At 35.6% G+C, this 26,183-nt stretch overlaps 2 protein-coding genes and 2 long non-coding RNA genes across 4 annotated transcripts; 1 reads left to right on the plus strand and 3 right to left on the minus strand.

Moving 5' to 3' along the window:
• Positions 1–713: 713 nt before the first annotated feature.
• Positions 714–2,049, minus strand: LOC113272903. The gene is made up of 5 exons (XM_026522690.1): positions 2,045–2,049; positions 1,801–1,900; positions 1,357–1,410; positions 978–1,063; positions 714–852 (listed from the first exon to the last, which is right to left on the minus strand). The coding sequence occupies exons 1-5, from the start codon at positions 2,047–2,049 to the stop codon at positions 714–716; spliced, it is 384 nt and encodes a 127-aa protein (XP_026378475.1).
• Positions 2,050–8,813: 6,764 nt separating this feature from the next.
• LOC113274121 lies at positions 8,814–9,480 on the minus strand. Its single transcript, XR_003322799.1, has 3 exons — positions 9,462–9,480; positions 9,260–9,379; positions 8,814–9,158 (listed from the first exon to the last, which is right to left on the minus strand). It is a non-coding gene; the product is annotated as an uncharacterized LOC113274121 (long non-coding RNA).
• Positions 9,481–12,497: 3,017 nt separating this feature from the next.
• Positions 12,498–13,581, minus strand: LOC113272904. Its single transcript, XM_026522691.1, has 5 exons — positions 13,488–13,581; positions 13,100–13,317; positions 12,739–12,954; positions 12,567–12,659; positions 12,498–12,521 (listed from the first exon to the last, which is right to left on the minus strand). The coding sequence occupies exons 1-5, from the start codon at positions 13,579–13,581 to the stop codon at positions 12,498–12,500; spliced, it is 645 nt and encodes a 214-aa protein (XP_026378476.1).
• An 11,650-nt stretch (positions 13,582–25,231) lies between these two features.
• LOC113274122 lies at positions 25,232–25,726 on the plus strand. The gene is made up of 3 exons (XR_003322800.1): positions 25,232–25,243; positions 25,403–25,487; positions 25,583–25,726. It is a non-coding gene; the product is annotated as an uncharacterized LOC113274122 (long non-coding RNA).
• Positions 25,727–26,183: the final 457 nt, after the last annotated feature.

Here is a 26,183-nt window from a genome sequence, read left to right on the forward strand (position 1 = left end):
TGACAAGTTCATGTTTTTAAACCCGGGAAACTAACATACATCGTGTACAAATTTGATCATTTACCACATCTCATACCGTGACCAATCAGTGTAATGGTCACGGATCAGGAATACCCACCGTGTCTAGTCCAAGTATCTCCCAATGTTGACTACAGATTTTTAGATCAATACTGTACCCAGAAAAGTCTTAAAAGCCATAACTAACAATAAACTGAGTTTTTATTGAAAATAAAATATTATATCCATGACATAAAATTCAATAAACATATATAGCTTACTGTTAACAAGAATGAACAAGAAAGCATAATGAAATCCCTATTTACAATGCTGGTACCACTTGTAATGTCCCACTTAGACCACCAAAAAAGTCTTAAAAGCCATAACTAACAATAAACTGAGTTTTTATTATATCCATGACATAAAATTCCATAAACATATATAGCTTACTGTTAACAAGAAAGCATAATGAAATCCCTATTTACAATGCTGGTACCACTTGTAATGTCCAACTTAGACCACCAAAAATCTAATCACGGAGATGGAGACAACTCCCAACCTAGGCACTTCCATGTCAGTATTACTGGAAAGCATGCACTGTATTGATCACAGTTTCACAGGCGAGGTTTATTTATCCAACAAGAAACTCATTGAGATCATAGCAATGAAACACTTTTACGCGAATATAGTTAGTGCGTTTAAGTCTCATGGAGCATCTAAGTCTCTGACACCGCATGTGTGGCATCTCCATTAGCAGCTTGGTGTGCCTGAAATTGAATGCATATTGCCTCTTGCATATCTTTACACTTTTCCAGAAGTTCCTGAAACGTAACCAAATTAGTGTGGTTCACTGTTCTATCAGATTTTTAGATCAAACACTACAGCTAAAATTACGGGTCTGATATATCAATGACAAAATGAAGGAAACAATTTGTTTGTCGTAAGTTCTGCAGCTTCAGCTATAAACGTAATGCTCAGACCTGTGCCAGTATTTTTCCATTGCGGATAATCGTTGTAGGTCTAAATCAGATAGCCAGCCATTCACAAGTACTGCAGCCCCAACCACCTGAGAAAATACCAAAATCTATTTTAACTTTAGTTTGTTTAAGTTCTACCGAACACATCTCACTTAAGCACCCAAGTTGACTGTTTTATTCATTCTCTGGTCAAGGGTTGGTAGCTACAATCAATTCAACTAACGAGAACTACAGCCGTCAATAGGAAGTTGATCCATACAATATATATTATGGGGACAATATTTGATGCAGTACATTCAACAAAGACGAAGAGACACACAAGTCAAAAGCTCTTACGAAATACTGAAATAGTTTCACGGAAACATTCAGAAAACTGGTTTACCTTTATCGGATGGTACTTCGAGAAGGAAGCATGACCATGGTCCATGGGCCAACTCTACAGCAGTTTATCCCAATGACCAGATATCAGCTGTGCAAGGTGTATAAAAAAGAAACTTCACAAGAGTATATAGTGGTTTCTTATAGACATATAATAAGGGTTTTCTGTGTATCAGTAGTTTTCATGGAAAAAATCGAGATCTGCCGAGTAAAAACTGTTATACAGTACAGTAAGAGATAAAAAACAGCCACTCATTTGAAATCGTATCCACTTCCCCTGCGTGCAAAACTTCTAAGCCATCCCGTAAAATATGGGAATGTTTTCTAAATTCAATTGTGTACAGCGGTGAAGAATGAAAAAAGGAAAAAAAAGGAAGAAAAAAAGATTTTCATTCAGAAAAAACTTGTTAGAAGGAAAAAAAAAAACTGACGAGCATGCAGTTCTTACAAAAGTATCCCTTGAGCGTTGCCTGCCACCCTTGTCAAATACACAAGCTGAAACACCGAAATCCCCAAGCTTCACTATTCTATCGCTGTCAAGCACAAGCCTGCATAGATGCATTCCTTCAGTTCAATCAATCTCTCCAAATAAATCACAAAGGGAGCACATATGTATCTGTCTCGCTTCTAGTAAAAAGCAATAGATAAAAAACCTTGACGTCATTTCAGTTCAATCAGCATAATGTACTTACGCCATTTAAAGCCATACTATATACGTCACCTCCAGTCTAGTTTAGCTGTGCCTCGCTGAAGCAATCACAATAAACTCTCCAGTGTACCGGAAGGAAGAAACTCAAATCAGTAATGCATGTGGAATATCAATTCAGCCAAATTAATTAGAATTATAATTGATCTGAATTGATAAAAAAAAGTAGAGTCGATAATTATAATACAGAACAAGTTACACATCTAAGAGATAAAGGGTGCATTTGAATTGATTGACTTCCCAAAGATATTATACATTCACATTGAGAAATAATGTAATAGCTAGCATGATATAATCAGTGACCAAGACTCCAAACTTCTCATCTTACCGGCAAGATATTCACCTAATGATCCAGGATTAGAAAAACAAACGAACAACAAAGAAAAATCAAAATAGTATATTATAAAAAATTACCTGATCAACAACCTCAGTGATGAAATCCCCAGCTACCTCCCTAGACTCCGCAACTCCTCAGCGATCCAATTCCTATTAGTTTCAGTAGTAGTAATGAAACTAGCATGTGTGAAAATCCTACATTTTGAGGTGCAAAATTCTAAATCACGAGACATGAGTACTTCTCCACATTTTGGTAAGTTTTCAGAAGTAAAAAATAAACTGACCTTGCGGTGGTTAATATTAACCAAAGAAGCATCCAACATGTTAAGCATAATATTTCCAAGCCACTTAAAACAGTACTTGCCGTTAACCGAAAAAATCTTCATCGCTTTTCTTTACCTCGCACAATGTAGTTTGTTTCCACAGGTTTTAAGAATTTAATGGTACAACCATACATGAATATATCCAACATAGATAATGGAAAGGTAAATGAAAAGAAAAAAAGACTACCAGGGGTTGGTATACCCCCAGCTGGCTACTAGCACATGACCTTCATTGCCCTTGGTTCTTGATGCTTATGTACCTTGCAGAAAGTAGAGTAAAGGTCAACATCGTAAGTCTATGATGTCCGTTATATAGACAGAGTGTTACTGCCATAACACATTAAACAAGAAGTGAAGATTGAACTTCAATCATAGTCTTAACTGTAGAATCAAAAAAATCAATAAGAAAACACTGAAAAAACTAGAACATCAATGGGAGATGACAGAATATTGATGAACACTTTCTATTCATTTCAAGAAAACCCTTATCTAGCATCAAAATTCTGCTGGTGATTCGAGCTAGTTATAAGATATTCTTGCCAAGGCAGTACAACGGATTACAGAACATAAACAAGTAAAACATAAGAACTTAATTATATGTGCAAATAGAATGCAGAAATGGAAGTAAACGATTTTGAATCTGCCGTAGCACGACAACTACACACAAAATCCACCCTCCCTTCATAATAACAAGCAGGAGGAGTTACCTGCAACAATAAAGCATGGATGAAAGATAATCAAATTTATGGGCACATTACCAGCTTGTGAAATTACAAACTGAAAACAAATCTAGCTTCTTCGAAACTGTACTGTTAACATACTGAAACTGGTGGGTCTCTTACCAGCTGTTGCTACCATCTTATTGTTCAAAGCAGGGATCAACATATATCCCCTGACCATCATCGCGAAAATAAGAAGTGTCAGAATCGTCGTCCACATAAAGTGAGCTCATATCTACTGCCATATTATCTTCTGGCCGACGATTCTCAGACATTAGCTCATCCTCAGAATTTCATCGACATCATCGTCATCCATATAGTCATTTAAAGGGCACGATATAACAACAGACCACCTTGGATCTCCTTGATCTTCTACATAAAAAACTTGATTAGCTTGGGAAGCTAAAATGAAAGGATCCTTTTTATGCCCTAATCTGTTGAGGTCGACTAGTGTGTAACCAAGTTCATCAGTTTTGACACCATAACCACTGTGTACCCAATCACACAAGAACACGGGTATCTTTACGCAGTGGTAATCAAGAACCCAAATCTCATTTATCACTCCATAATAGCGCGATGTAGCAATCTTTGGGTTACTGTCCTTCGCACTAGCAATGTGCATTCCTGACGCCTCCAGGCTAACCCCACAGTTTTGGTTTACGCCAACATCATGACTTTTAGTGCGATACCGGCATCCATTTATGTCATATCCATTGTACTTTACAACTAAATGACGCGGGCCCTGTGATATCCACCTAAGATATTTAGAGATCTTCTTCTCCTCTGCCATGATTTCATCTTCGTTCTCCAACTCCTTCTCGACCTACATAGTTAATGTTTTAGATTAGAAATCGTGGAACACAGTTACGATGCAAATAGCTGTACGTACTAATCAGGGATAGAAAGAGATGCCCAATTGATTAGAACATAGTTAAACTGCACATTAGGACATACATGTATCTTCACATAGTTCAACCCTAACGGATTAATGGATTTCTTAGCTTCATATGTAGAAGAAGGAATTTCATTACCATCAGGAAGCATCTCGTTCTTCAACAAATCTAAAAGCTCACCAAAAAACTTGTCTGATACTCCATGCTTCGCTTTCAAGTTGTACAGCTTGATTATTGCCGACAGCTTGGTAAGTTTCGAGTCTCCTGGAAATAAAGGCTTCTTAGCATCCTCTATTAACTTCTCAAACTTTCTACGATCACCTGGAAAGTCCTCTAGTATCGCGTCGACCATCTAAAATCTTATATCAACAGAGAAAAAAACAAAACTGAAGTTAGAAATTTCTGAAGGAGATACCAATCTCTAGTAAAAAACAGAAAAAAAAATGAGAATCATGTACACAAGCTCTCTCAGCAATAAATTTCAACATTTTGCTAGAAAAAAAAAACAAGTTATGAACGCATACCTTAAAAAAATGATGAGTTAGGGGAATGATTAAGAGCTTATGCCTCTTCTTCTCAAGCACATTTAAGGGGATTCACGACAATACAATAAAGTAGGAAAACCCTAACAATGAGTAAACAAAAACACAAAATTAGATAAGCAAAAACTCAAATTTAAAACTTAAGAAAAGTAAATCTAATAAAGGGTTAGAAATAAGTCAGATCTAAAAGAAAAGATGAGTTAGATTGAAGATTTAGAGATTACCTTGTTGAGGAAGTTACAATGGAGACGATTTCACTGTAAAATTAAAAAACCCCAAGACTATCACCATACGAATTCGAGTAATTCCAGTACTCGAAACAGGATGTTTCTAAGATGAAGAAATAGGAAACGAATATTAAGTTAAACTAAAATTAGTGGGGAAACTGGGGGAGGTGCCTTCTAGATTATTCGATCCCGCCATTACAGGGTATAACGATCAATTCTCTCCTAATAAAAGTAATAAAATACAATAAATGGAAAGAGAATATAAGTACTATGCAGTTTACATTAGAACGAGCACGTGTATAAGTATTTCATGGGACATTTTGGCAAAAATAAAAATTCTCACACCATGCACAAAATCCCACTTGTAATCCAAAATATTAAGGCATAAATATTGATTGAAGAGTAAAGAAGGTCTCCAAACAACAATAAATTTATGGTTGGTTTGTTTTCAGAATTCACTGTTTCTAGGAACTAATAATCCTATGGGATTATAAATTTTGGATTCATGTAATTTTCTGTGTGTTTGGTAACTCAATAAAAATTCCTAGAATTTATAGGATGTGTTTGATAACAGAGAAAGGAAACAATTCCATGGAAAGTGTTTCCATGAAATCAGTTTCCCGGAGGAGGCAAGGAAAGACTTTCCATGAAATTCCACGGAATTGAGTTTAAAAAATACCTTAGGTCACGCTTTTATTGCAATTCCATGGAAATAGATTTTTGACCAAACGGCGGAAAACACGCTATTTCCATGGAAAGATGGCTAATTCCATGTAATTAACTCCTATCAAACACAGCCATAGAGTTTCTTTTATTAAAGTCTTTACATCGTTTGGCATTACCTTCAAATCTTAAAATTGCATATGTATATATATATATATATATATACATATACATGAGATTTAGAGTTAAAAAAAAAAGTTGGAATCTCATATATATATATACATATATATATGAGATTTAGAGTTAAATCTCATATATATATATATACATGAGATTTAGAGTTAAAAAAAAAGTTGGTTCATAAATCCATTGATAAGTTTCCCAGCAAATCTTAGGGGGAGGGGTCGGACTCCATATGGAGGATTTGATGGAAAACTGAATCCCGTAGGAATCATTATTCCAATTATTCGGGCAACCAAACATACAGAGGGAAACATAATTCCACCAAATCCCCTAGACTCATAAATTCCACCTTTAAAATTCTACATCCAAACTCATCATTGACTTCAAAAGAAGTTATTAGAATTCGGTCGATTAGGGTGAACCTTAGTCAAAGAGATAAAATAATGTAGCCTCATACTAAAAATGGGGGAAGGAAACCTCTTGATTTCATTAATATGTCAAAATTGAATACATCAATTCCAAATACTTCAAAGATGGGAACAATAAAAATTTACATATATCTTGTTTTATAGATGAAACTGGTATTTGAAATATGGCATGTGAAATAAATTCCTGCCATTTGAATTTGTCTTCTACATTAAGATTAAAATTTCTCGGAGGAGAATAATATGCCCTATTTAATTTTTCTTATTCTTTAAGAGTAAAGTGTCCCAGAAGGGAATAGTATCCCTAAATCATCGCTATCACGATCACTTCTTGTTAGCCATGTACCTTCAGAAAATCATAGAATCATGGCTGCTTTTAAAAAAATGTTACTGATGACATATCTGTGATGAAAGCAATCAATGGAAACGCCATTACGGCTGATATAATCTTCTAATTGGCATATAAGAGCCATTGGATATGAAATCAATTGATAAAAAAATACATATCATAATCATAGTTACTACTGATCTAGATTAGATTGATGAGTTATTTCTTTACTGGCATGATCATACCCTTGGCATATCCCCTTTTGCTATTAGTTGTCCAAGTATGTGTACTATTGTTATGTGGTTCATTTGGAAGTTAAAGTATGATGTAATCTTCAAGAGTATTACTATACAGATTTGAATAAATTTATTACGGATGCTAGAAGAATGATTAACACTTATATTTCTCCCCTTTATTGATTAAAAAAGTGAATAAAGATGTTAAAATTCTTAAAGCAGTGATCTTCTTGAAGACTGTCGGAATTTGCTTTCTAGTTGTCATTCTTTTAAAATTGTGTGTATTACTATAAGGCGTGTTAAAAAACAATCTAGCAGACCGACTTGCACGCCGGGCTAGAAAATACTGTGTCAAGGATATTTGGATCTCCTTTCCTTATTTTTTGGATAGTCTTGTTAGGAAGGAACCCTTAACTGGAAGAAGTCTTAATGAACCCTTAATGAACCCTCCGCTTCGTTAAATCTAAGGTAACTTTCTCACCAAAAAAGAAGAAGGAAGAAGTCCTTCGAAACCTATCACAGACTTGAAACTTGTGACCCATAATCATCCATGCAATACAAATTTTAAGTAATGTGACCCGAAATCCATTTTCTATCTCAAGCATTTCCTCATAACCCGAAACCTATATTTGAAATACAACATTGTGACATGAAACCTGTCACTTGACCGGAGATATGGTTATTCACCCAAAGTCATCAAGTGATTCAAAACTTGGACAATATAACCCAAAACATAAACTTAGCTAGAGAATCTCCAATGCAACGGGCCAAGGTTTTAAAAAAGAATGACATATAGGATTTAATATCTTTTTCACCAAATTTTCATATCAAATGCAAGGATGAAGGTCATATAGAAAAATGACATGACTAAGTGGGGGTAAAGTAGAAAGTCTGATCTAGACTTTCTTCATAACCCTGGGTCTTCAGTCTAAAATCTAAATCATCTTTTGTCTCTAAATTTAAATAAAAGGTGTTAATAAGACCTTGAGATTTTTTTCTCTTTTCTCTCTTTCTCTTCCCTTTATAAAAAACAACCCTAGAACCGTTTTGCACAAATTTGTTCCCTTTGTGCTAGATTTGAGCAAAGATTCTTTTTCTTTTCAAGTTTTTGGTAGTAGTAGGTAACTGAATAAGATGCGTTTACATCACTTTTCGTGTTTTTGACATATTTCTTCGCCGTTTTGGGGCGATTTTCTTCGTCGTTATGGGGAGAGTTTTTCAAATTTTAATGGTTGGTTCATGGCTTGCTATTCTCGAATAAAAACATCGACGATTCATTATGACGTCTTTTTCTATTGGCATCTGCGTTCGTGTGGATCGACAAGTTTATTCGAAAACTACTCCTTTATTTTAGGAGCATCTCTTATCGAAGAAGAATATAATCAGATTAAATGGTCAGAATTTACTTGCGAACATAACATCATCTCTCCCTTATACATAAAAAGAAATTGGATATCATTACGGTTTATTGTTCTTTCTCTTCGCGATATACTTATAGATGTCCTTATTTGTATTAGGGTCTTAATTATCTTGCATTTTAATGTTTTTGTTATTCTTGTAAGCGAACATGTAATCCCTATTTTGATTTGTATGTATTGAAATATGTTAATTATCTAAAAAGTCTTATCTTTATTTTGTTTTGCCATTTAGCAATAACTCACACTCAATTCCATGCTCCCAAAATTGAGCACTTTGACCAAAAATATTCTCACTCAATTAGTACATGCCTCACATGTGATCGAAACACATGTTGTCAGAATCTATCTTTGGTTTAAGTAATCACGGAAACCTGTTAAGTTTTCCTTCACACATATCCCCCTTTTAAAGTTTCTCTCATGCGCAGTGAAGGATATCCTATTCAAAATGAATTATGAGCACCATTTGCATTATAAATTTAGATTAAAATTAAAACAAAAAGAAGAGAGAAGAAAAATGAACACAATATCAGACAGTTAAGACTTAGGAACACCATTTGCATCATAGCTGCACCAATCCTTTAAAGTTCAAACTAAAATAAGGAGCTAGGGAAGACAGTATTTAAAACGTCATTAAATTAATTAATTCAAACTAAACAACAATTTTTTTCTCAATACTTCTTAAGAATTGGTGAAAAAACATCAAATTGTTTTCTCATACTTCTCAAGAATTGGTGAAATATAATCCATCCACTCCCTTTTGATTTCATCAATTTCTGTCGTACCATAGTTCATCCCCGACTTAAACATCTGCAGTCAAAGAGTTCAAACACATGTAAGCTCTGTTAAAAACATTTTTAGTATCACATCGTGGAAACATATTGAGCTGCATGAAGAAGTTGAATCACTACCTCCTTAGGGTTCCTCATTGAAGTGTCATAACTTTCTATAATGTGCTTCATATATAGCATCACAAAAAATCCACACTCCCAATCTCCTTTTTGTTTAGGGTTGTGCTGCATGTATCAATTCTACGTATTTGAAACATACTCTTTAAGAGTTAACAAAATAATGGTAAAATAATGGTATTAATCTTAAGTTTCTTTTTCTTACCTTCACGTCCACCCAGAATATTTTCTCTTCAGATCGCTTGACACCTAATTTTCTTAAAGCTTTTGAAACACTGGTGAAGAACAAAGAGATATATTTATTAAAAACTGGATACTAGTTTCACAAATCCTTCAATGGAAGTGCCATGAGTTTAAGCATTTTTCCTTCTATGCATACAAAAAAGTTCAAACCCAAAATCAACTTACGTGCTCATTTGCTCCTCTAGTTTGTATCTACATTTCTCATCCAACGAATTTAAGTAATAAAATACCCCATCGAAAAATACACTTAGTACCCAATGAATTCTACAAAGTGAACAGAGAATAAGTTAGTATATGCATGTATGCAAAAGCAATGTCAGCAACACCAGATGATATCAAAGAATACCTTAACTATGCTTCAAAAAAAAACAAGGATACCCTATCTCTAATAGTTTTTTTTACTTGATATGCAAATTAAGGTTAAATTCTGAAGAAAAAAATATATCTAAATTCGAGATGAATAATGCAATGCATCTTCCGCTTACCCTGTATGACAAGGAATAAATATGTATTTTCGACTCGGCACTGAATCTTTCAGTCTATTTAATAAACTTTTCACGAGTTCTGTTTTATTGACTGAAAAGTGAACTGCCGCTGGATTCATAAATCCGAACTTGGTTTTGCGTGCATCGCCATCCAATTTTTCATACAAAAATCTAGGAACAAATAAAAACACGAGTTCCAATAGCATACCATTAGCTAGTCAAAAAGAAGTAATTATTTATGAAAGCAACAATCAACAGAGACTTACCGGATGAATAAGACTATAGCATTGTTCGTAAGTTTCTGAGACGTGCAAACAAACTCAATATCTTCTAGTGCCATATGTATAGGCACATCTACAGTTTGACCAAACACATCGCGATGCAACTCAACTTTGATCGCAGCCCTGCTTCTGAACACTTCTTTTGCTCTCTTAACAAATTCATCAAATGCATCCAATCTCTTTCGCCCCTGCAATAAAAAAGTTCAAGTACAAGACGACCAACACCTAAAAGAGATATTAAACTACGCTGTAAATGATTTCATAATTGAAAAAAAATAGAGATTAAAATAAATTTCCGACAAGGACCACCAAGTGTTTTGGCCATTGAACAACATTTTCACGGGCATCATACACAGTAACAATATCACCAGATGGATATGGAAGTATTGCAGTTTTTATCTACACAAAATCCACCGACACACGCAAACAATCATCACGCATTTTTTTTCCATGAATCATTTTTGAGTCGCTGTGAATAACATGTCCCAGCGCAACAACCCTGCTGATTTTGTCGTAAAATTCACACGGATGGCTCTACATGACAAATATAAAATTATATTTGGAGTTATCTAGTTTCAAATGATAACGCCATTAGTAGGGGGTCTTTAGATTAAGAAACTTACCCTGTTAGAAGGCGGATGAGGTGGTCCTGTTGGTGGCTGCAGACGTCATATAATAACATATGAATGTCCTGCATAATCAATTAATCTGGTTTGATTTCTAAAAAATTAAACAACTCACCTGTGCAACCACTTTTTTTGAGGACAGCATCGAATTAGGTACCTAGATAAATTAAATGAGTAACAAAATCAGGATAACCAAAATAATTTATCACCATATCATAATTAGGTACAAGATTCCAAACATTTGAGGATAAAAAATGTAGAAAAGAAACCGAATAAAACACTCACTTGGGCGGGCGCTTTAAGAGAGGCCGGGATAGATGTACTGTTCAATTCTTGAGACGTCTTTCTAGCATCCAGTTTAGAGCTTTTGGCCCCATTATGTCTCTAAAAAATTGATATCCAACGAAAAAATTTATCATTCTCAATATATCCTGATTGGTTACTGCAACTCGATTACGACAAAGGTACTCGTACACAAGAACAATAAGTATATGTCTAAAGTTCAAATTTTGACAAACCCGAATATTTTGGGCCTTTCCTTTCGGATCGTGAACAGCTTCCCCCCAAGTTTCAGCTAAGTCCTTATCCTCAGCACTCTGAAAAATTTGCAATGCCATTTCCATTAAGGTGTTCAAAAACGATCAAACCAGATTAACCCAATTCATCCGGGTTCATGATACCACAATTAACTTCATCATAACAAATATTAACTTGTATTTACTTCTTCATAACTTTCTATGTTCATCATACTATCTATATTTCTATTTAATTAGAAATATAAACTAAAAAAACAACTCACTAAGGCAGGGACATTTTCTGAGGACATCATAGGTGGCTGAATCGTATCATATTGGGATTTGCCCAATAATTCTTTGAACTGAAGGAATTGTTTCTGCAATTTTCTCTCTGTGTCTAGTGACTGTTCCTCCAATTGTTGTTGGAATTCTTTTCTCAAGTTCTCTTCACTTATTCTTGCTTGCACATCTTTCACTCTTAGTTGCTCTTCCAGTTCTCTGATTTTATTCAGATTATCTTTATTTGATGATCCACATTGTCGAGGAGTGTCAAAATACTGACTATGGGTCACTCTTGTACCTGCAGCCCTTACTCTTCCACCATGTTCTTCACCCAAAATCTTTACAAGGGCATCTGTCTTACCTTCACAGACAATTGTACCCTCTTTGATCTTTTTCGAGCAGTCATCCTGTTACAAAACCAAAATTTTGCACACATAAAGAGTTAAACTGGATATCTACTTATTTTGAAATAGAACTTGTGTATAATTAAATTGAAGTTGTCTATCTTACAATTTGAGCAGCAACTTCACCAATCTCATCAGTCTTATACTTCCCATTTTCATTTTGGCGTGCAAGTATCCATAATAATTCTCGTGGAGGGGGTGAATCACTTGTCCACTTTCCTTCTCTTTTCTGTACAGCAAATACATTAATATCAGTATGATGCTTATGTTGTATAACACTATATTTCATCTAAAAGCTTATGTTGACAGAACACAACAAAATTGAAGTTAGAAACTTTGGAAGCAGATAGCGAACTCAAGTAAAAAACAGAAGGAAAAAAAATGAGAATGTATACACGAGCTCTCTCAGCAATTAATTTCAACATTTAACTTCACAAATTAAAAAAAAACAAAAAAAAACTTATGAATGCAAACCAGTTTGTCCTTTAATCCAGCATAGGTCCTTCGTCCCATCCTATGCGGATATTTGTGGTGAGCTTGTACCGTTTTGCCAATTTCAGACAACTCCTGAAAATTAAAAATGTATTAGCTCTATATAGTAACAAAATAATTCTCGACCCAATCTTGTTTAGCTCAATTGACATACCTTGCCTTTGTCGCTCAATCTCCGTTTTACAAACTCTTTCCATTCTTCTTGTTCTACAAAACCTCTTAAATCTGAAGGAACATTCTTAAGCTTTTTTCGGCTTTTTTCGAATGGGGTAACATGCTTTGCAGCAGTTCGTTTCCTCCATCCTCGCCACAAGTCAGAAAATTGTCTCAATACATCTTTCCTCTTTGATTCGTCGAGATCAAACTTAAACTGGAGGTAAATAAACATCGACTAAGTGATATATATATATATATATATATATATATATATATATATATATATATATATATATATATATAAATATAAAACATTGGTAGGGATTTTAACATTGGGCATTTCATTAATTAATACATACTGTTACGTCCTCCCATAACTTTTTCTTCACTACAGGTGGAACTTCTTTCCAACAGGTATACTTCAATCCAAGACTTGGACCAACTTCGCTGCCTATGTAACTTGAGAGCAAGCAACCATTTTTACCGGTTGCTTGGTTGGCTTCATCATAAGTAACAGTCCGCCTTTCACCATTAGTATCCCTTAAAAGCTTTCGTAATCTTGTCTTACCCCGCTTTCCTTTATTGCATCCACGTTATCTTCACTTGAAACTTGAGATCAAACAAAACAGAAAAGAAAAACGAATTAATAAGTGTTTGGCGCGGTACAACCTTAAGGAGATTTATATTGTCAATTTTTTTTGGTCCAATCAACCATGTATACTGCAAGAAAACACTTAAACAACAAACCTGATTGTTCGCTGTGGGAAACTGACTGTTGTTCGCTGTGGGAATCTGAATACTCTTGAAGCCCGCCATCAGACTCCGTGTCTGAAGTATCCATGAAATGAGCTGCAAGAATAGATAATATATAAGCTGCTAGGAGCAAAAAATTACAAACATATCCAAGAACAGATAATATCTGAAGTTCGAGATTACTAGTAAAGACAATAATAAAAAATTACAAACATATCCAAGGTGCTATTACTAATGAGAGATCGGCTAGTATTTGCTATTACTAATGAAAATAGATTTCTATTAAATTTTAGCATGAAAAAATGTGGTTAACTAATGAGAGACCGGCTAGTATTTGTTAAAATGAAGCACTTTCACTATACCAAATATCATAACCATTCAAGCCATTTAGCAATTAAATGAAGAATTCAACTTAAACTGGTACGAAATTCACGTCCTGCAACAGCTTAGAGTATGCACTACAGACCCTGTCTTCCTTTTCTTCTTTAATTGTGGTCAATGCAGAGGTCTCCCTAACACCTGATATCACTTGCCCCTTAGTTAACTTATTCTAATCCTATAAAAACAACTAAAAGGAAAGAGATGAAACAGATATAAAAGACAACAAATAAAGAAACGCAAAACCAAAGGTAACAACACTTAATCTTTTCTTTCTAAAATACTGAAAGTGTGAGAATCAGGCAGTATCCCATTATTTGACATTTCACCAAGCACCTTGTATGCATGGCCCATTGATCGGAGTAGTATAAGATACCGAATTCGGAGAATGATCCCAAGACAAATATAAGAGAAAGATTTGATTTTAGGAGGGGAATACCTTGTAATCAACTGTTTACGCTTTCACCTTTCAATATATTAGTTTCATGGAAATGGAAGGATTTTGCTTGATTAACACCAGATAGAGAAAACAACTTGCAGTTGGCTTCACGTAATCTCTTCAAAACTGCTGCAGTTTCAAACAAGGAAATGATGGAGAGAAAATAGGGAGTGGAGTGGTGTTGATCGTGGGATACCAAAATTGGTAGTAAATTTGAAATGGGTACATCATAGGCGCGGGTATTAAACAGTTGCATCAGACACGATTTAATGTAAGCCATGTCCAATAAAAAATCTCCGTGAGATCTCATCGATCAATAAAATCTTCGGTAGAATTAGCTGAATGGATAAATTAGTTAGGGATTGATAACAGGGGAGAATGGGTTTTGATTTCGAATTGAAATTTGGCAACAGGGGAGAATGGGATTGATAGCAGGGGAGAAATTAGGTTTAGAAAGGGAGTTGTTCTTCATCTTCCAGGCTAGAACCTTGTCTCCCCCTTTGTGAATTTCGTTTGTATCGAAACCAAGGTCCTAAATCCACAACACGTCTCTGGATATAAATACGTGTCCAATTTACTGTCTCGGCTATCAATTAAATACTGCCCAATTTACACGTCTCTGGAGATAAGTACGGTTGTAAAACCGGGTCTATTAAGTATCTAGAAATCTAGTGTCTCGGATAAAATGAATGCCGGGACTAAAGATATCGTGAATAGTCCCGAACCTTTATATCCCCGAGACGAACTCAATTTTGGTCACGTGTTTACATAAAACCGTGACAAGGTCAACCGTGACTAAAACCCCTTATTGTACTAGTGAAAGTAGAATATAACAACTCCGTTTTGTCGAGGTTACAGTTACTATTAGCGAATGTAACAAGCCTTTGAACCCCTATATGTTCCTAGTGGACGAATTATAGTCTCGTGAGGGTTTACTAGAGATATGCCCACAAAAGCCATACTCCAACTCATAGCTACTTTTGAGCGATAGAGGATAAACACTAAACAAGCTATTTAGTTGACATCTAATCCCGACTCAGCTAATATATACCTCATTGTCAAGAAAAAATTTCATCTATTTAGAAAGGCTCGTCTTCGTTCTAAATTGTTCAAAAATCTCTAAAAGTTGGAGTTTTGCCTATATCAATTTTTTTATATATATAAAACAAAACTTAAACATGACATTGTCCTCAATGGAAAATGACCTCTATTGTATGATTCAAGACAGGGAATTTCTAATATAATGCAAGCATAATAAAACACAAAAAAAACTAAAAATTAAAAAGAAAAATGAAAGGTAAGAAATACGAAACCAGTGGGCTGCCTCCCACTTAGCGTTTGGTTTAAAGTCGTCAGCCCGACTTTCTCCTCGCACACATCCTTAACCATCGTCCGTATCCTCAACAGCAAAACATGAGTGCACATCACTCGGATATCTCATCACCTCAAATATGTTGAAGCATACGACCTCTACGTCAAATTCCATTGTCAAGGTGCCTTTATAGACATCAATCTCAGTTGTAGCGGTTTAAATGGTCTATCCAACAGCAAAAGTGTAGACGGGGATGAATTTTCATCACTCATATCAAGAACATAGAAGTCTACAGGAAATATAAGCTCATTCACCTGCACCAAAAAAATTTCAGCAACCCCTTTCGGGTTTAGATCTATCGGCAAGTTGAATAACTACGCCGGTACTTTTGAGAGGACCAAGATTTAAAGATTCTTTTTTTTTGGATGTAAACAAGAATTATATTAATCAAGAAATATAGTACAACACGTTTAAAATTTCATTTTTATCAAAAACATTCGAAATAACACTAGATTTTAGAACCCTGTGCTGAATGTGAGAGAACCTGTGCCGAATTTGTTTTACTTGAGCTTCTTTTGCTATGTGGTCCACTGCAAAGTTATATTTCCTGTTTATGTACTTTACCTGGGCTTGCGAAAGTTTCTTCATAATTGAGATCACTTCTTGTATGGTGTTATCCGCAGTCCAAGGAGAGTCTTTGCAAGACTTGTTGATCGTCTCCACCAAAGTTTTGCAGTCTGTTACTATTGAGATAGTGGATAATACATTTTTAATTAACCATGAAGATGCCTTTAGTAAAGCTTTTGCTGAAAGGCTGAGGAGGCGCACTCCGAACCAGCTTCAATATACATAAGTGTTTCGTTGTCCACAGAGTAAAGTAAAAAAGCATATCCCACGGTCGAATACTCTTTTTTGAAAGACGCATCAATAAATATTATCCAATATGAATATAGGTCAGACCATTTCTCTTTGGGGTTATTTCTTCTTTCTATCTTCATTAAGTTTTGGACCCTTGCCTGAGTATTCTGGTTTAGAAATTTCTTGATTTGCTCCATAAGGTGAATCGGGTTCGGGTTTATTTTCTCAAAAACTACCGAGCATCTGTGCTTCCAAATGAACCAGGATATAGTAGTTATTTTATCCGATAGTTGATTGAAATCTTGGTCCATGATCCACTCTTTTACCCAATTTTCTATGGAATTCAAAGTAATTCTAGTGTTCACCGCTTCTAGAGAAAGACCAAACCAAATTGCTCTTGCAAAGGGGCAAAAACGAAAAAGATGTTGTTCTGATTATTGCTCTTGGGAATTACACATTGGACACTCCGTATTTATGTCTGAATTATGTGCCCGAAGTCTTGAGTTAGTTGGAAGAGCTTTTTGAGATAATTTCCAGATGAATAACTTTATTCTTGGGATTATTTGGATTTTCCATATTTTATGCCAGGGAAAAGAGGTTAATGAATTACTCTCTTGATCTTGGTTAATGAAAAAGTTATAAACATTTTTTGCCGAAAAGGTTCCTGAAGGATGATGTTGCCATCTGACTTTGTCTTGTTCTTGAGTTCTTGGAGTAATAGCTAGGATTCTCTCTTTTATTTCTGGATCAAAATAAGTATCAAGTTTTTCTTGATCCCATGTATCCTCGGGAGTGATCAACTCATTTACCCTCAATGGAACTGACTCTTGAATATTAATGGGCTTCTGAATGATCTCTGTACTGGGAATCCATTTGTCTTCCCAAATTTTTGTAGAAGCTCCATTTTTTACTTGCCAGATAAAATTGCCTTTAAAATTGCCTTCAATTAATGAGATTCATAAATTGAAGCAGGCATAACATTAGTAGATGCTCCTAAATCTAGCAAAGCTTTTGCAAATCTTGTTTCACCAATTGTGCAAGTTACAGTAAAACTACCGGGGTCTTTCAGTTTAGGTGGGAGTTTCTTTTGAAGATATGCCGAAGCATTTTCCCACACACTCATTACCGGTAAATTTGTGCTTGTTACTGAACAATTCACTACACCATTTCCAGGAATTTTTCACAGGCTGTACTTGTTACTGATTATATTTGTAACGGGTATAACCTGTGGTAAATAGCCCGTTATTAATAACTGTGATCTCGTTTGTAAAAGTTTTATCTGTGATAATGTCCAGCTATGGTCACATCTAAAAATTGTTACAACAAATAACAGTCACAATTGAACTAATTTTATGATTCCGACACGTGTTAATATTGCAACAATTATATAATAATTATAATTGTTACTAAATATTTGCAACAAATAAGCAGGTGACACGTGCAGTCCTTAAATTACGACATGTTCAGTCCTTAAGTTACGACTACTGTAACAGTTAAATGGTTACTCTTATTTGCAACAACTCTGAGATAACGACACGGGTTGCCTTTACTTACATTTATTGTTACAGTTATACCCGTTGCAATACTTGAAATTACGATTTAAAAAAATGGGTAGCCCAGGTCATTATTATGGACCTGGGCTCCAAGTTTACAGGCATGTTCATCATCATGGATCTGTACTCAGTTTACAAGCCTGCAATACAATTAAGTTTATACCTAAAACATAATTACAATCTACAATACAATTCAGTGAAAACAAAAAAGAAAAACGAAAGAATTATTTGACTTCATTTGGAAGAACAACTGCAGCTTCAATGTTAGGGATATCTCATATGTCCATCTGAAACAGCAAAAAGAAAACTATAAATCAGAAGCAAGAAAACTATTGCAGGACATAGTTAAGCCTCAAACACAAACCACTGACACAGAAAACTAGTCGGAAGTGAGAAGTGAATAAGTATACCTTCTTGGGATATTATTTTCTTTATGAATCCTACACAAAACAGTTGGAGAGATTAGTTCACATAACAATTTAACAACACCAACAAGAATACAAAGAAAACAAAATAAAGATCTTTCTGAGACGATAATTCTACATTTTTAAGCATCCAAGAAAACTATCCATGGAATGTTTACCTTTTAACAAAAAGAAGAGCTGAGTAATTAGGGCCTTCTAGACTCAAATTCAGCACTTCCATCTTGGTTGAAATGGCATACTTGAACATGTCAAGGAACCCGATGAATAAGATACCTGCAATCTTCGTAGCCTGTAATCCATAGAAGAAAACAATTAGTAAAATAGGCGAACAATTTTTTTAGCTCTCATAAATGTGTCTCTACTGAATAGTGTTCGAGTCTTTAAGAACTTAAGCAAATAACCAACAAAAAACCATACGAAGATGCAGCAATCATAAAAAGCAATAAGTAGAGCTGATTAAGACAGATTAATGGCTTTCTGACATTTCCAACTTTGTTATCGTCATTGACACTAATAGTTTTTTCTGCAACATACTAACCAAATCTAGGTTAGTACTACAACGCAAATAGTAACAAAGAAATTCAGTGGGTACTACTCTGGTCAAGAGTCGTAGACATGATAGCATCTTATCACACCACACAAATACCAAATTTACATTCTCACAGGCATTAAATTTCACTACAACTGTCCATAGAGTCCAAAAGATATATTAAACAGTGTACCTACTACAAAACAAGTAGCTTCTAGGGACGGCTGTTTTGAAAAAACCGTCTCTAAAGAAGGATATCTGGGACGATGATGACCTGACCGTCCCTAATAGTTATAAAATATTTAAATCAAGGCTAAAATATGTCCGTCCCAAAAAGAAAACATGGCCAAATAGTATTAGTGACGGTGGAACAGGGGAGGGTACATAAACCGTCCCTAATATTTCTTGGGACGGTTTTTTGTCCTCTTGGGACGTTTTTTGGCCGTCCCAAGAGGCCTTCTGTTTTGTAGTAGCTAGCTATTATCACATACACCCAATATGAATCACTACAGGAATGTCCGACCGTCACTCTAGAAAGAGGAGGTTGAGATGCAGTAACAGTCTTAAAGTCATCATTTTCGCCTAATGGGGTTACAAATTCACCTAGTGATGGTGGTAGCAATGATGTATTCCTTTTAGATGTCGATGATGGTGTCACCAATGATTTCTGAGAGGTCGAATTGAGTTGCAGATGAACAACAATAACATTGGTGACAACATCTGGGGTTTAGGATGTAAGTTTTCCTCTGAATGAAACTGTTATAAAATAATAATAATAAAAAAATCTAGTCGCATGATAGCTTAAACAATACCTTTGTTTTTGAATTTAAGGTTAATTTGTTTGCTTTTTGTGTCCCAAATCCGAACTGTGCCATCCTCCCACCAAGACACTAATAGGACTCTACTTTTGCTAAAAGATAAGCAATTGACACTCTTACTGCAGGAAAAGAATCATCACAAGTTAGAAAAAGCTACACGAAGCCGATAGAGCTTAAAGCTAAAGAACTAACATTTTGGCAGTAAGTGAACCCATATTATGTTAATTATGTTAAGCTAGTTAAGCTACCAAATTAGCAAAATCACATCATAAAAAGAAACCATATGATTTATTATAGCAGATTCCAACTGGTACTGTGTAAAAAGATATCATGGAATGAAGCCACACTAAGTTGAGGGGGAAATAGAAAACCTGGCACCAGATAATGCTCCAACTATATACATCCCATACTTGCTAGCAAAGGTGTTCTCGCCAGTAAGTAAAGCAACAAGTCTTCACAAGGGTCTAGTGTGACTGCATTAATTATTGAAGGGAAGTCTATTGTTCTCAGAAACTTCCCCTTCGATAAGCTCCAAATCTGGGAGATGTTGCGCCACACTGAAACATAAAGCAATATCAAGAAGAATTCTGCATATCCGGTGGCCCGAAAAATGGTAACTCCCTCTAAAATTAATGAGTTAGACGACATGACTTTTAAGGCAACTAAAGGTATGTGACCAGGATTTATATGGCATGCTTTGAGATGTTAGCGCAGTTCTTAGTTGATCCCATGCTATTTTCTAGCACCTCTCTACAAATCATTGGGATGAATGTAACCACCTCTTTTTCTACTTGCTGGATGGAACCATCAGAAGTTTCACTACGAGAAAAATATACATCTACAACTGGAGATTTACAACTCTTCGCTAAACATCGTAGAAAGTCATATGTTTTACAACTGGTTTCAAAGGAAGAGTTGTCGTATATCATCACTGCCAACCCTTAGGAAACAAGGAGTTGCGCTAAGAAAACAAACGACAACTCCTTAAGCAAAAACGTTGTGACGACATTTAGCTATAACAACTCTGTTCCATAAAGGTAGTGACTAAGCCTATCACAATTTTCACAAGAGTTGTTGAAGAACACCAAAATATGATGATGAAAAATAGTGTTAGAGGGGAGATTCGAACATGAACCTACTGCATGGAAGTCTGGCTCATCAACCATCCTTACAGTTCACAAGTTTTGTTTTTTATTCTTTTTTTTAATAAAAACGTATAACAACACTTATAAGTGTTGTTGAAGTAAAAATATAGAATGTTGGAAAAAATGAGATTAGAAGGGAGATTCGAAGATGAATCTACTGCATGGAAGTCTAGCTCATCAACCATCCTTACTGTTCACAAGTTTTGGTTGTTTTTTTTTCTTAATAAAAATGCATAACAACACTTATAAGTGTTGTTGAAGTAAAAATATAGAAAGTTGGCAGAAATGAGGATGGGGGGATTTGATCCTCAACCTCCTGCATGAAAGTCTACACCAATAACCATTTCTACACTATCACAAGTTCTGTCAAGTTTGTGGTTCTTTAATATACTAATTTTAAGACAACCCTTTATAAGAGTTGTGAAACAAAATATAATGTCCAAAAAAAATTCTCAGGTGACTAAGCCACAAAATATTCTGAAGGAATCTTACTTGTAAATGGATGGATTCGTCGTTCTTACCAAGTTTCCGACTTAGAGTAGTCCACTCACGTCCAGGTTTCAATCTCGGAGCCTGGTTTTCATACAATATGGAGAAATAGGGTTTGTTTAAGGTTTCGTAGAATATTCCGAAGGAATCTTACCTGTAAATTGATGGATTCGTCGTTCTTACCAAGTTTCTGACTTAGAGTAGTCAACTCGCAGCCAGGTTTCGATCTCCGAGCCTGGTTTGCATGCAATATTCATAAATAGTTTTTTTTTTAAGGTTTCGTAGAATATTCTGAAAGAATATTACCTGTAAATGAATTGGTCGTTCGTAACAAGTTTCTGACTTAGAGTAGTCCACTCCTGGCCAGGTTTTGATCTCGGAGCCTGGTATGCATACAATATGCAGAAATATGGTTTGTTTAAGGTTTCGTAGAATATTCCGAAGGAATATTATCTGTAAATGGATGAATTCGTCGTTCTTACCAAGTTTCTGACTTATAGTAATCTACTCCCGGCCAGGTTTCGATCTCGGAGTCTGGTTTGCATACAATATGCAGAAATACGGTTTGTTTAAGGTTTCGTAGAATATGCCGAATGAATCTTACCTGTAAATAGATGGATTCGTCGTTCTTACCAAGTTTCTGACTTATAGTAGTCAACTCACGACCAGGTTTCGATCTCGGATCCTGGTATGCATACAATATGCAGAAATAGGGTTTGTTTAAGGTTTCGTAGAATATTCCGATGGAATCTTACCTGTAGATCGATGGATTCGTCGTTCTTACCAAGTTTCTGACTTAGTAGTCCACTCGCGGCCAGGTTTTGATCTTGGAGCCTGGTTTGCATCCAATATGCATAAATAGGGTTTGTTTAAGGTTTCGTAGAATATTTCGAAGGAATCTTACCTGTAAATTGATGGATTCGTCGTTCTTACCAAGTTTCTGACTTATAGTAGTCCACTCCCGGCCAGATTTCAATCTCGGAGCCTGGTTTGCATACAATATGGAGAAATAGGGTTTGTTTAAGGTTTCGTAGAATACTCCCAAGGAATCTTACCTGTAAATGGATGGATTCGTCGTTCTTACCAAGTTTCTGACTTAGAGTAGCCCACTCGCGGCCAGGTTTCAATCTCGGAGCCTGGTTTGCATCTAATATGCAGAAATAGGGTTTGTATAAGGTTTCCTAGAATATTCTGAAGGAATCTTACCTGTAAATGGATGGATTCGTCATTCTTACCAAGTTTCTGACTTAGAGTAGTCAACTCACGGCCAGGTTTCGATCTCGGATCCTTGTATGCATACAATATGTAGAAATAGGGTTTGTTTAAGGTTTCGTAGAATATTCCGAAGGAATCTTACCTGTAAATCGATGGATTCGTCGTTCTTACCAAGTTTCTGACTTAGAGTAGTCCACTCGCTGCCAGGTTTCGATCTCGGAGTCTGGTTTGCATCCAATGTGCAGAAATAGGGTTTGTTTAAGGTTTCGTAGAATATTCCGAAGGAATCTTACCTGTAAATGGATGGATTCATCGTTCTTACCAAGTTTTGTGTGTGTTTAAGGTTTCGTAGAATATTTCCATGGAATCTTACCAGTAAATGGTTGGATTCATCGTTTTTGTGGACTTTCAGACTTCTTGTTCATAGTTTGTAAGTCGTTATACCGAACTTGAAGTTTGGATCGACACTGAGCTTCATATTCATCAATTTCGATGATGTATCATGCTAATTTTGAAGTCAGAACCCTCTCAGAGCTTCGTGGTTCATATATTATATGCCATTATACCAAGTTTGAAGTTCGAATCGACATTGAGCTTCATATTTATCGATTTTGATGATGTATCATGCTAAGTTTGAAGTCAGAACCCTCTCAGAGCTTCTTGGTTCATAGTTTGTATGTCGTTATACCACATTTGAAATTTGAATCGACATTGAGCTTCATATTTATCGATTTCGATGATATATCATGCTATTAATGTGAACTACATCTACTTCATGACATGTATGACTAGTCAAAATTACTTCATGACCTATGTAACTAGTCGAAATTCAAACCGGAAGCACAAAGAGAAAGCACAAAAGCACAAAGAAACACACCAATTATAGGATTGGTTTCTTATTTTTCAACTTTATTCTTATACATTTTTTGGATTTTTTTATATCAAAATGTCGATAAGAATGTGCTACATTTATTCATATTTTTTTTGGATTTTTTTCGTGTCGAAGGTTGATAATCAAACCGAATACATGAGCTCGTATTAGCACAAAATGAAACACATACTTCTCAATCCGCATGAGCATCCTAAATACAATCTCAACCGTCAAGATCTTTTCTTAATCCGTATGAGCATCTCAAATACAATCTCAACCGTCCATCATTTTCATTCGGATTCACTCTTGTCTTCTTTCTTTTTTTTCCGAAGCATAACCCTCCTTACACCACTCGAACCCAATTCATATCTGTTTTTCTCTCAATCACCACCGCTGAAGAACACCTCTACTCCACAGATGACGGCGGCGCTCCATCACCACCGCTGCTCTTCTCTCGACCCCTCTTCTTCATCATCTTCTCTCAATCTCTCTCTTTAACTCCCCCTTTCTCTCATCCGCAATAGTCAATAGTAGCAGCTCATCAAATCCAGATCTGAACCAAATTCTAATCAACCCCATCACTGATTCAAGTTACATAAAACCAAATTTCTTCTCGGTAACAATCAACGGCGGCCCTAACCCAAGTTTCCTTCAAATCTTCATCACATAACTCAATTCTTCCATCTCTAGAAGTTCTCGATTCATCAAAATATTCTTCTCAATCTAGAACCTCATCCCAATTCCCATAACCGAACCCTAGAAGTGATCGGTAGTTGATGTTGGCAGTGATGAAGATGGTAATGGTCGTTAATGGAAGAAATTGTATTAGGGTTTGCTATGAATCTCAGAGGAGGATTTTAAGACAATTAAAATAATCAGGGGTGATGGAGAAGAATGGGAGAGGATGAAACAACAAGCATAGAAACCTGGTTCTTCTGAATATGAGAAGGAAAGTGAATCTGAAATCAAAGAGGAGGAAGAGAAAGAGGAAGATATGGAGAAGAATGGGAGAGGAGGTTGGAATTTGTATTCGGTATTCATTCTTGTTGGTCCTGTATTTGGATTCGTATTGATTTTGGTATGTGGGTATATTGGATTGGTATTTATTTTGAATTGTGGATTGAATTTTTTGTATTAGGCTAATGCAGCGTCGGGGATTGCTGTCCCATATTACTTCACAGAAGCACAGATTAGAGAGTTGATTGAATCTTTTGGTCCCCTTCGTGGTTTCGATCTGGTGAAGGACAGGGAAACAAGGAACTCTAAAGGATACGCCTTCTGCGTTTACTAGGATCTCTCAGTTACAGATATTGCTTGTGCTGATCTAAATGGGTGATAAAACTCTTACTGTTAGACGAGCGAACCTGGGCACCGCTCAGCTAAAACCTGAGCAGGAAACGTCTTAATACAGGCACAACTACAGGTCGCGTGGCAGGTTAGTGGAACACACTTTATATTTTTCTTAGTTTCCAGTATATACAATAAATATATAAATATTTGCTACTGATACTTTTCTTGTTTCTTTACTAATGAGTTTTCTTGTTTTCTTTGGCAGAGGCAATTTTTCCAAACCGTAGGTGGTCTAGGTGGTGGTAATGGAGGTGGCATTGCTACCAAGGTCGTATGCCTGACAGAGGTGGTTACTGCAGATGAGCTTAAAGATGATGAAGAGTATGAAGATATTTTGGAAGATATGAGGTTAGAAGGTGGAAAATTTGGTAAGTTAATGTCTTTGTTTCTTATATTCGATCTTTTGTTTTTTTTTGTGTTTCGCAGCCTTTGGAAATATTTGATTTCACGCCCCAATTAAACCACTAGTTTACACTTTTGGACCTTCAGAATAATTTGTTTCTGACTCGTACATTTTGCGATTGCAGGTACATTGATGAATATTGTCATCCCCCGTCCACAACCTAACGGTGAACCCTCTCTAGGACTTGGAAAGGTTAGTTTCAGTGTAAGGTATTGTTAAATGACACTCTTAGGTTGACTGTTACTTTGTATTATAAAATTTTGACTATTACTTTGTATTGCTAAATGACACTCTTCTCCTGTAGGCTTTCGTTGAGAACTACGACACTTCATGTCTAAGCCAGTGCCTCTACGGTATCATCTACCACTATGTTTCTCATAATCGGTGTTAGGTTTACCAAGAAGAGAGTGTGCAGCAAAAACGGATCATTTCCATTTAGCAATGTAACCCAGACTACTATACTGGAACGTGTATGCTACTGTCATATTTGTAGGGAAGGCCAATATCTGTGTTTTACGATTTATATGATACTTTTAGTCATGTTCAAAGAATGTATCATTTTATTTTCTTCCGTTACGCAACACACTTTCATACAAGGTTAACTTGAATGAATGTAAATGTGCTACACTGGCATGTTAATGTGAATGTGAAATACTTTCGGCAATTCATGCAATTCGGTTTCAGCTATAATTTTTTTTTCAAAATAGTTTTATGCACACAACTTCTAATAAGAGTTGTATTCCATATTTCAACTACACATACCAAAGGTTGTGAAAAATGTCTTTACGACATAACCAGGTGCTGTCCAACATAGTTCTACAACTCTAAAAAGTGTCATGCAAACTTTATTCATAATAGTAATAAGAGTTGTTACATTTTTCTACAATACACATCCTAGGTTGTCT

The sequence above is a fragment of the Papaver somniferum genome, chromosome 4, assembly GCF_003573695.1.
Source record: "Papaver somniferum cultivar HN1 chromosome 4, ASM357369v1, whole genome shotgun sequence".
NCBI classification, from domain to species: Eukaryota; Viridiplantae; Streptophyta; class Magnoliopsida; order Ranunculales; family Papaveraceae; genus Papaver; species Papaver somniferum.

Excerpts from the sequence above, each read along its gene's own strand:
- LOC113272903 (XM_026522690.1), bottom strand. Across the intron at positions 1,411-1,800 it reads AACGCTCAAGGGATACTTTT|AGTTGGCCCATGGACCATGG; the intron begins GTAAGAACTGCA and ends AAACTGCTGTAG. Across the intron at positions 853-977 it reads ATGGAAAAATACTGGCACAG|AACAGTGAACCACACTAATT; the intron begins GTCTGAGCATTA and ends AAAATCTGATAG.
- LOC113272904 (XM_026522691.1), bottom strand. The coding sequence starts at position 13,581 with ATGGATACTTCAGACACGGAGTCTGATGGCGGGCTTCAAGAGTATTCA. Across the intron at positions 12,955-13,099 it reads AGTTATGGGAGGACGTAACA|TTTAAGTTTGATCTCGACGA; the intron begins GTATGTATTAAT and ends ATTTACCTCCAG. Across the intron at positions 12,660-12,738 it reads GATTGAGCGACAAAGGCAAG|GAGTTGTCTGAAATTGGCAA; the intron begins GTATGTCAATTG and ends TTTAATTTTCAG.